This window comes from Cimex lectularius, unplaced genomic scaffold, assembly GCF_000648675.2.
Source record: "Cimex lectularius strain Harlan isolate CLEC.00 unplaced genomic scaffold, Clec_2.1 scaffold73, whole genome shotgun sequence".
Lineage (NCBI taxonomy): Eukaryota > Metazoa > Arthropoda > Insecta > Hemiptera > Cimicidae > Cimex > Cimex lectularius.
In genome coordinates this window covers 568,552-583,904 of record NW_019392632.1, presented here as the reverse complement: position 1 = coordinate 583,904, position 15,353 = coordinate 568,552, and the positions used below count along the sequence as shown (strand labels likewise).

The 15,353-nt window shown below is 33.1% G+C and overlaps 2 protein-coding genes across 7 annotated transcripts in view; one reads left to right on the top strand and one right to left on the bottom strand.

Annotated features, from left to right (window-relative positions):
- Nucleotides 1-1,428: 1,428 nt before the first annotated feature.
- On the top strand, nt 1,429-4,380 carry LOC106662882 (microprocessor complex subunit DGCR8). The gene is made up of 2 exons (XM_014387317.2): nt 1,429-1,866; nt 2,039-4,380. Exon 2 carries the CDS (start codon nt 2,039-2,041, stop codon nt 3,779-3,781), a length of 1,743 nt encoding a protein of 580 aa, XP_014242803.1. The 5' UTR covers nt 1,429-1,866; the 3' UTR covers nt 3,782-4,380.
- A 5,764-nt stretch (nt 4,381-10,144) lies between these two features.
- Nucleotides 10,145-15,353, bottom strand: part of LOC106662815 (forkhead box protein N3-like) — a 108,322-nt gene continuing 103,113 nt past the window's right edge. For 5 of the 6 annotated variants that reach the window (XM_014387181.2, XM_014387183.2, XM_014387182.2 and 2 more), the window contains 7 exons: nt 15,074-15,330; nt 14,793-15,014; nt 11,777-11,910; nt 11,596-11,720; nt 11,458-11,522; nt 11,280-11,398; nt 10,145-10,559 (listed from right to left, as the gene is read on the bottom strand). In XM_014387181.2, coding sequence (XP_014242667.1) covers nt 10,313-10,559; nt 11,280-11,398; nt 11,458-11,522; nt 11,596-11,720; nt 11,777-11,910; nt 14,793-15,014; nt 15,074-15,330 — 1,169 coding nt within the window. In that variant the 3' untranslated portion in view covers nt 10,145-10,312. The remainder of the gene's footprint in view (nt 10,560-11,279; nt 11,399-11,457; nt 11,523-11,595; nt 11,721-11,776; nt 11,911-14,792; nt 15,015-15,073; nt 15,331-15,353) is intronic. The other variant, XM_024230352.1, reaches the window with a different exon arrangement.

Here is a 15,353-nt window from a genome sequence, read left to right as displayed (position 1 = left end):
ATTGTAATAATTTTGTACAGTATTATATATAAAAGCATTCAACTAAGGTTGTAGGATATGGTTTTTCACAGATTGCACGGAACTGTTGAAGAAGTCAATGCTATTGCAGATGTTGTTACTCTTGATCATCATTCTGTGTAGAGGAGAAGAGAGCATGTAGTTAGAGCTTTGGAATTCAATATAAAATAGTTTATAGGTTTTAAGAGAGTGCGAAGGGACATGTAGCTGTAGTTGAGAGAGGAGGGAAGGACTATCAATGAGATTGTTTATAATTTAAATACAAAAATAATATCAAAGTCCCTTCTTAGTGCCAGTTCGAAAAGTTTAAATTCAGAGCGGATTCCAGGGTAGGCAGAATTCGGAGGAAGATTGAGTTTGTAGGAAAGTTTTTTTAAAAATTTGTTTTGTACAGATTGAAGAATTTTTTGATAATTTAGATAGAATGGGTTCCAAACAGGTGTAACATATTCTAGTATGGGTTGTACAAAAGCTTTATAAAGATGGACAAAACATAGAGGATTTTTAAATTCATAGGTGTTCCGGATGATGAAACCTAGCATCTTCATAGATCTATTTTTTACTGAAGAAATATGTTCTTTAAACTTGAGCTTTTGATCAAAAAGGTACAAGATCCTTTACGACCTCAACTCACGTTAAAAGAGCATCATGGAGAGTATATTGATAAATAAAAGGTTGTTTCTTATGAAACAAATGTTTCTTCTCTTATGAGAAAATGTAATTGTAATTTGGAAACATTAAGAGCAAGTTTGTTATTAGAGCACCAGGTTAGCACATTATTGATAGAATTTTGTAATTGTAAGCAATCAGAAGGAGAAGTGATTATGGAATAGATTTTCAGATCATCAGCAAATAATAAAAATTGAGCAGAAGGGAGAGCAAGATGGATATCATTAATAAATAAGAGAAATAAAACTGATCCAAGATGAGACCCTTGCGGGACTCCCAAGGGACATGATTTAAATGATTTTATTTTGAATATTTGTTTTCTGTCGGAGAGAAAGCTGGATAATCAATTCAAGATAGTTCCGGTGAAACCATAATCCACTATCCGAACTTATGAGGATTTTTTGCCAGTGTAACTTCTTAAGGTATTTTAGGGCTATTTTCTTTAACGCACTGGCAACAGGAGAGGTCATAACCCTCGGGATGCCGATGTGTCATTTGGAAGTATGTACATCGGGTTGGAACGCAGGGCCATTGGATTCGAACCCGGGACCTTTATCTTTCAGAGATGAGCACCGTGTCAGTGCCTAAACCATTGCGGCCACCGACGCCCTTTTTGTTTTGCTTTGCTAACTTTCAATAATGAAAATATAAATGAAATTCAAGGGGGAAAAAAAAGGGAAAATTTTGGGCTCTTTGTCTGGCAAAAAGGGGTTTTCGACCGTGTAGATTGTCGAACTCGGCTCAACTCGGCTACTGTGCAGACTGCCGAACGCACCGCCCGACATCTGTAATTTGGTCGATTTCTCGTCCAGGTAGCAGGTACCGCATACTGAGTCGGTCGGTGAATTTTAGTTTTTCTTTACACGTATTTTTATTTTAATCGGCCAAATACGTGGAAAAGTTCAATTTGTATTATTAATTTTTAAAATATAAACTGAGAAAGCTCTCGGCGCCGAAGCAGCAAAGCTCAGACGGGTGATCTGCATGTAGAAACGTGGTCAGTTTATCCATTCCTGGTCGGTCGTTGGACCATTTATTAAATTACTTAGTAATTAATTAACATTAAAAAAGTGGTTGCTACTGTAAAATAAGAATTTTTTTACAAATAAATCGATTACTTCAAGTTCCAACTGAAGAGGCTTAAGTTTATCGCAAACTACAGTTTTAACAGTGACTCAGGTATGGTTCGTAAGTACTTAAGTGGTAAGCTAAGTACTATAAATATAATTCAATCATTTTTAATGTATATTATTCAATATGAAGTTTTATTATCATAAAAAAGCCACTTAAGCTCAAGAAACTGTTCTAATTGTTCAGTTCTAGTCTTTATTAAACAAAATATTACTTTTAGATGTCGGCAATTATGGAAGTGGAAGAAGATGGTTCAGTAGGTAATGAAGTCACGGATGATCAGGTTGGAGGCGAGGACGGTAATGTTAATTGTGACGTTGAAGAGGAGGATGCGACCAGTATGCCTGATCAGCAAAACTTGCAAGAGGACGACCTGAGAGTGTTTCATGTCTTGGACGAATATGTATATTCTGATGTTGAAAAGTGCGATACTGCGAACAGCTCCGACAGTGACATCAGCGACAATGAGATTGAAGCAATGCTCGAAGAAGGTCTCGAGAAGGATGCGACGAAAACGGTCGAGACGAAACTCAACGGTGATGGGGCCAAGCCAGTCCAATACAAGGAGCACAAAGTGGTCACGTTGGAAGAGCTCGGATACAACCATTTTGACCTCCTGCCAGAAAGCTGGGTACAGATCACACACAAGTCTGGCATGCCGCTTTATCTTCACAAGCCTACGAGAGTCTGTACGTTCAGCAGGCCATATTATCTTGGCCAAGCGCGGGCCAGAAAACATGCTGTGCCGTTGAGCGCCATACCTTGTTTGCAGTATAGAAAAGCCCTCGAAGAAGAGAAAGCTTCAATGCAAGAAAATGCTAAAGAGACTGATCTGAATGGGCTTAGAACAGCAAAAATAGAAACTGCTGAAGAGAATAAAGCCTCACAATCCCTTGGGCCTTTTGCTATCCAGCAATATTGTAAAAGCCTCTTCCGCTTTAAGACGAGTTCCAGATTGAGATTTGTTTCTTGGTCTGACCGTAGACGGTTTGTCAAAGCTAAAAGAATAGAAAAACAACAAAGGCCGACATTCCCAGATGATACCAAATTGATCAAATTCCCAATTCAGAACCCAGAGGATGGACCAGATGCAAAACCAAGAGGGGAGTGGATTATGAATCCCAATGGGAAAAGCTACATATGCATTCTGCATGAATATGTTCAACACGCTTTGAAAAAACAACCTACATATGAATTTAAAGCACTGGAAAATCCAGCAACTCCGTATTCTGCTACAGTAATAATAAATGGCATGCGTTACGGCTACGGAACAGGGACTAGTAAAAAGCAAGCAAAGTTGGCTGCAGCGAGGGCCTCTCTTGAAATCCTTATTCCAGAAATGAGGGAGAAGATAAGAAATGATAAAAAACAAGGGACCAAGACAAGTGGATATTCAGAGGAGGACGAAGCGAGCCTGTCGATCTTTGACGAGATCAAAATACAAGATCCACGAGTGGCTGAGTTCTGTGCCAAGACGACTGAGCCTTCACCATATTCCATTCTCCTCACCTGTCTCCAGAGGAATTTTGATACAAAAGAAATGCCCATCGATTACAAAATGAATGCCCTTCACCGTCAGACTAATGAGTTCATAATGACAGTCGGTTCTCACGTAGCAAGGGTTGTTTGCAAGAACAAAAAAGAAGGGAAGCAGAGGGCTTCACAGGCGATTCTACAAGTGCTGCATCCTCATATCACATCTTGGGGTTCACTGTTGCGGCTCTATGGCAACCGTTCAACACGCAATGTCAAGGAGAAGAAGCAAGAGGAACAGGAGATCACCATGCTCCAGAGCAAGGCATCCCTCAATTCCCCCAACTATGCCATACTCGACAAGCTCAAAACAGAAATGATGAAACTCCACAAGGAGAAGACGGAAAAGAAGCCAATCGGTATTTTCATCCCCCCAGAGGATGTTTCCCTCCCGACGTCTGGGACACAGCTCAATAAGATCGAACTGTAAAAAGTTGTCGATTACGGTCGGCCAGGGTAGTCGGCGAAATCAAAACAATGTTTGTCGAATACTTTGACCCACTGTATATCTTCAATGATTTATGACTCTTTAACAACACCGTAAGTCTACACAAAGGTACGTAAATCAATTCCTTTGTAGGTCCTAGTTGCTGACTAGATTTTTTTTAACAATTCCAGAATATTAATTATAATTTTACAAATTATAGATAATAACTGACTGTTTTAAGTAAATATATTAAAGGGAAAACTTAAAATATGGCAATAATACAACTGATAAATTGTCTCAAAATTTGAAATTTTGATGGAGAAAAAAAAGCATCTGTGATTCAATTGTTAACAAATTTATGAAAGGATGTTAATTTTTATTTAAATCTTGTACTGTTGAGGTACCTAGTCTATTTTTATAATGAAATATCTTGTCATAAATATTTAAATTTAAATTGATTAGGCCATAATGCTATGCCATTTGTTATTAAGCACCTATGAAACTTTTCAAAATTAATCTTATCGCTTAACGTAGTTGAGATGTTCAATATGAGTGTATATAATACATATATGTCAACAATTAAATGGTCTCTTTAGCTGTAATTTATTATTTTCCATCAATCATACCATCCTTTTCTAAATCTGCATTTAAAAAATAAGAACACTTACCGATTATTAATTAATTAATAGGTGAAACATTGAAGGTATTGAAGCAGTAGACCAGCCATCCCGATCTTTTTTACTGGCTTCAAATTGATTAATTGATTAAGTAAAACTTTGAGTCCTAATTATATTAATTAAGGATTAATTATGGTTTATCATGCAGTAATATTCAACTTTTAACACATTGTCTGCATCCTATGCTTGGACCATTTTCGTTGCATACGGTGGAACCCAATTTATCACTTATAGTCTCTGGTACTTTAAAGTAGTAAATGATTTTTTTAATGTTCACGAAGCATTAAAAATTATAAGACACAAGGGTTTGTCCACCACAAAGCTAGGTGAATGAAGTAGAAAACTCTGTTCAATTTAGGTGTGCAGTTTAATAAAATAATTCTACAACAATTTTTCTTTTATTTTACATTTCTTTAAATTTAACCTTTAAATTAAAAAAAAAAAAAAAAAAAAAACAGTCGTAAAAATTGGACTCTGAACACATTTTTATACTTTATGATGCGGCCCTAGAAATTTCGAACTGAATTTTGATGAGTGGTGGGAGAGTTGAAAAAGTACAGTCGAGAGGACACAGACTGCATGCACAGCACCCAGAAAGACAGTTGGCATGACGCACTGTTGTGTTAATAAGTATAATAAGTTAATCTTAAGTAATCTTGAAAAAACACATCGAATGCTGAAATTAAAAAAAAAAAAAAATCACATTTATTTTTTAATGTACAATATTGAACAAAGGCGTATTTATAATTTGGTTGTTACAATCATTTTGGCCTATCTTTCCTTGCTCTTTGTCTGACAGACATAAAAGTAAGATGTAATACACTGAGAGACAAAAAAATTAGCAATAGTTTTTTTTTAAATAAATACAATATAAATTTTATTTTTTGTCGTTTACTGGATATTTTTAAAGATAAATATAAGCTAGCTAAATAAAAAATTAAACATTAAAAAAACAAAACATTTATTTTGCTACGGAAAGAAAAGTAGAAAATATTCAATTAACTTTTGAGTATTTCTTCCTCTTGCATTGATTAAAGTTGCGTTCGATATGGCATCAAATTTATGAGGTTTTCCATGTAGTGGTACAACTCAAAAAAGTCAAACCACCAGAACGTTAGAAAGCAGCTCAGAAAAACCAACAAAGTGGTACTTACTGGGGTAAGTCCTATAAATATGTTTGAAATGCTATGGCCGCCAGAATTAGAGCCCAGAACTGCTACTGGCAAATAGGAGTCGGAAGCCCTAATTACTCAGTCACCCAATATTAACGTGTATATTTTACAATTTAAGTACGGTTGAAAACCACCTCTGAAGATGAGAAGCCAAAATGATGCTAGGCAAAACAAATTCTACAGAAAGGACCAAACCACACAGTCTTCACAATTTTCGGATGAACATGCAGCAAAAAATCAATGGCAGTTTGGAGCAGGCAAAGCCACATCAACTAACCATTGGTACTATTTAAATTTTAATGGTATATACAAAAAAAATCATTTATTTTCTATTATTTTAAACTAAACATTTCCCACTTGTGACCAAAACGTATTTGGTTAATGAGTCTAGACTCCACTATACTTCCTACATAATAATTTTAATTTAAGAAGTTTATGGGCAGTGCTGGTTTTCAAACCCAAAACTGCTAGCATGGCAAATACGAGTCAGAAGCCCTAACCACTTGGTCATCGCATTCTGTTTATTTATTTTAGGTGAAACTGTTGAGAAAAAATATTGCAATGTGATCAAAAGTATGGTCTACATGAAGATCCAAATTATATTTATATTATTTATAGCATATTTATTTACTGGTAGATAAATAATTACTGGAATAAAAGTATATCACAAAGTGAGTATTTGGTTAATTTTGAATGTTTTTCGCTTTTGAACAATTTCAGAGTGAAAAATATTTAAGGACTTGGAGGTTTTAGAGCGCTGGATGGTCAAATGCCATAGGAAACGAGCCAGTTTAGAAATGAAGAAAGCCTACTTTAATCAAAAGTACACATGATGCAGAATTTACATAACTGAAAAATATCGAGATGATCGTGGTGACTAAAATTGTGGCAATGTAAAATATACACCTACCTTTTTTTAAAACCTGACAGGCTTGATTTTCTCTGCCCATCATGACCTGTTTGTTCACAACATGCTGCGAATTAATTAAAAACTTCTGAAGAAGGCAAAATGACAGACCAGGCTGATCAAAGAAATGCCGTATTTTTGATAAACTGCTAAAACAATCAATCTATAGGAAGAATGAAGGTTTTTCCAAAAGAAAAAAACAAAAACACATCTTATAAAGATAGATTTACATATATTTTGAATATATATACCTTCATTTATAATTATTGCTTTGTCTCATTTGTTTTAATTTATATTGTTACATATATTATACATATATCACTTCTAAAACTTGCTAGTTAATCATTTATAAACCTGGATAACTATGTCATCCGTAACTATGGGTACCCAGCTTCCCATGATTTGCTAGGCTGGGATTAAAAACAAGAACTGGGACAATCAGTACGATTTTTCAATGACAGAAAAAATAATCTCTGTAAAAAAAAATCAAGACATTCTCACTTTTGTTATTTACCATTTTCTCCTAGAAAATGTTTGAAAAAAATTTTCATTATATTTTTGTATTGATAAAAATAAAGCAATGACACAATTGGTGCAAAGCCCCTATTGGGTTTTTGTTTATTCTTATTTTTTAAATGATGAATTCTCTTTAATTTTAAATGTTATTAATTATCTAGGGTTTGGCGAATTAAGAGGACAAATCCGCCAAACTGGAAAAAAATCTACAAGATTTTTTACACACATTGGAAGACGTTTTTTTATTCATCTCAGGCAATCTTAACTATTTAGAAAACAAAATCTGCTAGTTTGAACAAAATTAGGCTGTTTCTGAGGGAAAATTGTAAATTTATTGTGGATAGAGAGAATTTTAGGCCCTCTAGGTTTAAGCGTAAATTTTTTTTTTAATGTATAATTTTCAATTTCAAGTAACACAATTTTGAACATTTTAAGAATTATTAATAACTATTAATAAACATCTGCCTCAAGTCAATGACAAACAATATAAATACACTTTTTTTTTGTACCCTCAAGCTTATTTTTAAGGAGCAAAAACTATAATAAATATTAATTTTTGATTTGGCAACCGAGAAGGGAAGACTTTTAAACATTAAAATTATCGCCTTACATACAAAGTTTACATTTTGAAAATAAAATATGCGGAAAAAACGACAGGTCAGCCTTGCCCAAAAGTGAATACTAAGCGCTAAGAAGTTTGCATCATATTGCTCAGGAAAATATAATCTATTTTAATTACTTTTCAACTTTATCGACTACAAATTTCTTTTCTTCTTGTACATAGTTTATATGTATACAATGCACTTACACGAGTGCCTAAGATAAAAGACAAGGCGTGCTATTTAGGCTTAATTTACATACAAAAATTGTGTTTTGTACGTTTAAATCTGATTGAATAGTTTTATTTATATACAAGCTTTAAACAGTAATCGTTTAAAAGGTTTATGTATGTTCTGTCAGTCAATTCTAAAAATTAAGAGCTACGCGGCGTTACTTTTATCATAAAGTCTGTTAAATTACATTTTATGACGTTTGTAAGTACCATGAATGGCTTATATATGTATATATATATATATATATTTTTTTGCATTGAACAATAATCACTGTCAGTGTTCTTCATTCCCAATCCAAAACAACTTGCTAATTAAAATTCACAAGAGAAGTAATTCCCACCTCCTTAATTGTTGAAAAATACCATATCCTTCTGAAATTTTTTGCTTATAAATATAATTAAATTTCGATAACCCTTCGAGGTCTTTAAAATTTCTAAATCGAGCCGATATCCCATGATTAAGCGATATCAAAATAACAACAATTCAATCACTATATGAGATTAACAAGCTTTTTTTCTTTAAATATTACAAGAACGATTACTATTGTCGGGTTATTCAATCCTACATCGAGGTTCCTTATAAGAATTAGTCGATGTGAGTTTATATTTTTACATTATTTTAAAACAAATTCAATTTAGGTTAAATAAATTTTCTATAATTATGCAACTATCGAATTGAATCAACTTTTTTTAGTAATAGACAATTCATTCTTTAAATTTTTGGTCTAAACCTCAATTAAACATAATAACAAATCCCATTTTTGTTTCTTTTCTGATTTTCTTTCTCGGCACCCACTGAAAAAAATTGATACAACTCGATTTGGTCAATTTTTGTAAGTCTATTATGTTGTTTTTGGTGTTCAGCAGAATGCACGGTTCCTCAAGGAACGCCGCAGAGCCCGAAGTACTAAACACATCAAATTCTACAAGAATAATTTTCATATTGTTTTAACCTATGTAACATTTTTTTAATTTTTTTTTGTCCGATAACTAATTTTCAAAGATATACTATCTCTTCGATTAAAATCCCTTGTCATCGTTTCATTTGACACTTCACAATAATAGACAAAACATAAAACAAAAACACTTTTCATTTTTATTTTTAGTACAAATTCAACAGAAAAACACAGAATGATTGCATCAAAGTTTTAACATTGATATCACATTTCTTCAAGACTTTTTCTGTTAATATTTTTTTTAAAAAGATATATAATATTTGTTTTCCCGTGTTTAGACTTTCAGTTCTTATGAAAATAATCTTCGAGTCGAAAAATAAAAATAAAACTAAAAAGAAAAGAAGAAAATTTCAAAAAATTCTGGTATCCCTTTTTTTCTTCCTTTCTCAAAACAAAACAAAAAATAAAATTGACTTAGAAGACCCCGATACTTTCTCCTGTATGTGTAAAGTAACAAAAAAAACGTTATTACTAAATTTTGTTTTTTTCTTATTACATTTCACAAAAAATCAACAAGTTTAACATTTTAAAATCATCTTTCGAAGAAACAAAATGAAAAAATAAAAGAAAAAGAAAAAATACTGAACAAACTCAACAAATTCAACAGCCTAATTAATAATAATATTTCTCTTTTCTATTTACATTTGTAATAATACATAATAAATTTTTTAAATATATTGTAAATGTTTTATATATATTCTTAATATTCATAGAGTTAACTCTTGACTCTAAATATCGTTTAACAATTTATTTTTGGCTACACTATCAATCACTAGTGTTACTCTGTTTTTATTGATTTCCTCTCATTTGCTCACATAAAAGCTAGAATAAATGTCACAGCCGCTGAAAAAGCACAAAAATCGTCCTGTACAAACATCGAATCTGCAATGACTGTCAAAATAATGATTATTTTCGTTTAAATATTTAAGATTTGTCTTAATGAATCTATAAACATGAACAGTGATTCAGACGTTAATGTTTGTGATTTTCCAGCTTTGCAAGGGTTCAATGAATTGAATTAAAAACATGTAAGTTTTGAATTCTTTCCCCTGATATAAAATAAACAGCCTAAAACAAGGAAAGGATATCAAAAAAACAGAGTAAAAATTGGTTATGTTTCTAAATTTTTTTTTAGAAAACCGAGTTTTTCCTCTTTTTAAATAATATAACTGCTACGAAATGAAAAATAAAAAATGACCTATCATTTAAAAACAAATCTTTCTCTTTACAACTACAAATTTATAAAAAGAAAGACTTATTTTATAATTTATATAATGTACAATGTATATGTATATATATAATATATATTATATGGATCTGTATTATATATACATACTCACAAAAAAACAAAACAGAACAAAAAATAATATTCAAATAAAATTAATATAGTTAAAATAATTTTTATAGTTCATTGGGCTAAACTAGACTAAAGCTTTTTAAAGTTTTGTAGCTCTCATGGGGCTCCTTTTGACCCCTACCTCTTTGCCTTCATACGCTGTGGGCAGACGGGTTTTCTACGCAGTTTCGCTGGGATGCTAGTGTTGTTGTTGTGGCTGAGAGGCGTCATGGGTTGAGCGGGCGAGAGGGTGCGTATGCGCTTCGCCGGTGGGAGTACAGTCACCGCTGTCTTGATACCAGCTAGGTTGAGAAGCGCATCGGCCCCCTCTGCTGTCTTGCGCCTTTCTTCCAAGTCTGCATCTTCATAAATTCGCAGCGATCCACTGAAAAAAGAAATTACTCAATAAGTTTTCTATATAGTGGGAAAAACCTTAATATTCGGTTGATTATTATTTCTTTTATGCTCCTGTAAAGTTGTATTTTAACATAGTAAAAAAAATTCCTTGGTTATCTTTTCAGGAACTTTATTAGTGAAGTTTAATTTCAATAGGAAAATAAAGCAGTAAGAAAAATAGTGTTTGTCTGTATGAATAAGTTCTTTAATTAGTAAAATTAATCATCAGAGAATTTTCTATTAAAATAACTTTATAGTCTTTGCTTACTTCAATCATCACTGAACAAACTTCCAGCTTTTCAAGTTCTTATAGAGAATTAGAAGTATGCATTACTATGTATAGTTTCATATACAAAATAATTAAATGGAATTTTCTATTCTGCAATTTGATTGTGTCTGTTCATCCTGGCCTGTTTTTGCTGGCTTAGTATGTCAGATGCATTTCAGCATTTTGCCAACCATTAGGAACCACAGGAGAACCACTGGAAAATGGCAAATTGTCTTACAAACAACGCCAACGATATAAGGCCGTTCATTTATGATCTGAGATGATCAAAGATTCATCAGTTTACAGAAAATAAAACAGTGTTTTTTGCTGGTCAGTCTAAGTTTAATTAAAATGTCACTGTTTTATTATTAGGGTTCACTCGTCATAAATAAAATTACAGAGCTAAGGCTGCTATCGCTATTTTATTGTTCATGCTTCAACCTTGAATTTGAATCAGAACCATCAGCAAACGCCTCATCCGCTGAATTCTGCTCTGTGCCTCCTTCAAGTGTGCTGTAGTTGTGATCTTCTATTGGACGGGCCTGCACGCATTCATCCTCCTTAAAAAGTCACAAATTTAAAAAAAATCAAAATAACCGCTAGTGTTTTCAAGTCATACCCGAGGCCACTTTCCGTTTGTCAGTCCTTGCTGGAGCGCCATTCTATGCTTTTTATGGTATTCTTCTAAAATGAGAAAATACAATAGATACTCAGGGAGGAAAATAGCTAAAATAAATTATTCGGCGAATTGTTTTACCTCTTGAATGGGATATGTGGAGACGCGCATGTGGACCGTGCTTCAGTACAAGCATAGCTGCCGCTGCATCAACATCGTCCAGCTCGTCTAGACTCCCTGTATCTGCACACTCTGGGCTCGGACTCCTAAAACAATAATATAATTATTATAAACTGCGTTTAAACCTGGAATTTAAAATTACCTTTTCCGCAGGTGTGGAGCTGAGTTTGATTTGTCTAAGTTTGTATAAGGATGATAAGGAGCTTTCATCAAAGCTTCAACTAATTTTGGCCTAGATACTGGATCTACCATCCACAATGAGCCTTTTCCTAAATTCTTCATAGAAAAAAAAACCTATATTGAATATTATTGCAAAACGGATTTTTAAATTATATTAGAATGCAGTGCCTTTGTATGACAAAGTTGGTCATTACCGATCATCTTGGTCTACTTATCCTCACTGCATTGGTCTGTCAGTCATTTGGCCATACCATCTTCAACATACTGACAAATACACAGTAGAGATAGGCAGACCAAAATGATCGGTAACGACCCAATTTTAGGTTTATCATCCAGCTGACAACACAGAGTAATCTCACATTAAATTGAACTTTTAAACAGTATAAAACAGTAAAGCATAATTTTTGAACTCTACCTTTTGCTTTGTTTATGAATAAATAGTTGTTTAATTAGATTATTTTGTATGTATTGTATATGTTAGTGTATTTCTATCATGATTCTTATTTGTTTCTGGATTTCCCCTTCATAAGACAATATGAAGACAGTACAAATAACTTTTAAAGACTGTTTTATAAATATTTCATAAATAAAATTAGAAATTATGTCTTTAGACTGATAAACAGTTTGTGACTATAATAAGCACCGGTAGTGGTCATGGGTCATATTCTGATTCTTCGTTATCATGAGTGTTGCTTTCATTTGCATAGAATGACATAACAAGTTTGTTCAAGGCCTTTGGATCATTTTCTGACAATGTAGAAATTTTTACAAAACTATTCTTGCCCACAGAGAGTTGAAACATGCTAACCATAATTATTTTATCTTAGATTTTTTTTTTGAAAGATAGTTTATTTGATCATCGGCATGATGATTTATTTATTCCTTGGGAGACATTACTTTTTCATCACACTCTCAACTGGGCTCATGAGTTAGATTTATTGGTAAATTATTAATTTTTAAATTAAAATATACTGACCAATTAGAGCGGTCTGTTAATTTAATAAAAAGTAATAATAAAATTAGATATCTCCTTTTAAGCTGGTTGTTAATTTAGCATCTTCACATGGTTTATTAAACTGGAACTGGGTCATGTTCAAGGGTTTATATAGTACTCAGGACATAGCTGAAGGTTTTTGTTGCAATTTTCTGCAAGTAAAATAAATAACTTTTCTAGATAAGAAAATGTGTTATGTGGAGTACTAGAAGGATCAATATTTGACCCGTTATTATTTTTTTAAATTACTGAATGAAAAATCTGAATTTATATGCTGAATAGCTGTAATACTATAATAATATTAGACTTTAGCAACTTGTTTATGACACAAGTTTTGTGAGTATCTATTTACAGAATTATTAAATGTTAAATATGATTTTACGTGAGGGCACTCTCAACACGACACGCAAGAATGGCACAATTACACAGAAGACAAACACTTTGAGCCCTGAAGATGATCTCAATAAAGATCGAAACGTTGGCACGATAAAGAAAATGTTTTTCTGAAACCTACATCACACCAGACCGCATCTCACGATTTCTGAATAATTATCCAGTACATTGGTTTCTGCTTAAAGACTTAAGCACGGATTTTTAAAATTTGTAAAACAGAATTATTGAAAAGCCATTTTACAGGTTTGATCAAATCAAATTCATCCATTCGCAAATTACATTCACTCTTTTGCAAATAAAATTAATCATTTTACTAATTAAATTCACTTGAGGGAGAATTTAATTTGCAAAGGGTGAATTTGTTTTTAAAAACGGTTAATTTGAAAAAAGGTAATTTGATTAGCAAAATAGAGAATTTGAATTGCAAAAGGGTGACTTGTTTGCAAAAAAGTGAATTTAATTTGCAAAAACGTGAATTTGATTTTCAAACGAGCTAATTTGATTTGCAAAGCGGTAAATTTGATTTGCAAATGGGTGAATTTAATTTGGAAAAGAGTGAATGTGATTTGCAAAAGGATGGATTTGTGAAGCATAAGTGTAAGTTGATTTTCAAAAGGGAAAATATGGTAAGAAAAAGGGTGAAATACATTTGCAAAAAGGTGAATTTTATTTGCAAAAGGGTACATTTGATTTGCAAAAGGGTGACATATTCGCAAAAGGGATAATTTAATTTTCAAGGGTGAATTTGTTTTTCAAAAGGGTGCATTTAATTTAAAAAAAAGAGTGAGTTTCATTTGCAAAAGGGTAAATTTGATTCGCAAAAGGGAGAATTTAATTTTATTTGAAGAGATAATTGTATTTGAAAAAGGTTAAATTTGATTTTCAAAAAGGGTGAATTTCCTTCATCAAATAGTGAATTTGATTTTAAAAACCTTTATGTATGAGATATGAAAATGATTAAACTGTATCGTGTTATTATTTTATTGTACGTTTATTGTAGACCAGCATGGAAAAAATTTAATTTTCTCTGCAAATAATCAAATAAGTAAATAAAAATACATAGAAAATAGTCCTGAAATTGAATCTACCTCTGATTTAACGTAATCCCCGTCTTTGTAAACGTTGGGGCGACCATTTTCACCACGATTGTTTGTAAACAGTTTTACAATTCTAAAACGCGACGTGAGATTTCATATTTTACACCCAACAGTACAATTACCAAGGATTGTTTGAGTATCAAAAAAATGACAATAAGCTATATTTGCTTATTATTTTAAAACCAGTTTTAGCTACAGGAGAACAAGAATGAGGCCCTACAATACGCTTTGTTTAAAAATGACCGCTGCAATGTGATATAAATTGTTTATTTGATAGATTTAGAAACTGTGTAGTAGAACATATGGTAATAGATGGAAAAAGAACTCCATATTGGAACATTTTAAGTGTTAAATTTTTAAAAGTGGTAAGCAAAAAATGCCATGTAAGGTGCTAAAACGTGTCGGATGTATCTAAATTTCTAAGGATTTTTATGTTTGGAAAAAAGGATTGGTTTTTCCTTTGCCAACGGGTTTCGAGTTAGAAGAAAAATTACCGTATTTACCGGCGCTTTGTCGACTTTCCTAAAACACTTGTTGAGGGAGAGATTGTGCCTGACCGAGTTTTTCCATCCGGTCGGGGCGTTTCTGTAGTAGGGAAAGTGGTCCAGGATCCAAGTGTAGATCTCCTTGACTGGTAGCGCCTTCCCCTTCGAGTCTTCAATGGACATAAAAATGAGACAGGAGAAAGAATAGGGTGGCTTCGAGGTGATGTGTATCTAAAAAAAAAGAAAAAGAACCGTTGAAACTGTAAAACCCAGTCTACCTCGAAATCTACCTTTGGGTCGTAAGGTATATGATGGGGGTGTTTATTCTTGACGGCTTGAGGGAAATTCGGGCTCGAATGGGCAGGAGGGCCCGGCGCAGCAGGCACAGGACTGGAAGAAGTGACGCTGGAGCAGGTCGACTCGCTCTGCTCGCTCGGGCAGTCCTCGGTGTAGTCAGAAGTCGGGGATTCCTGCTTCAGAACCTGGCCGGCCGTCCCGTTCGCCTGCCCGCCTGGAGTCCCGTTCGCTCCTGTTCTCAAATTCATACCTGGAAAAGAGTTCCGATTAATC

Bases quoted from the DNA above. Each gene is read 5' to 3' on its own strand.
- LOC106662882 (XM_014387317.2), top strand. From the start codon at position 2,039: ATGTCGGCAATTATGGAAGTGGAAGAAGATGGTTCAGTAGGTAATGAA.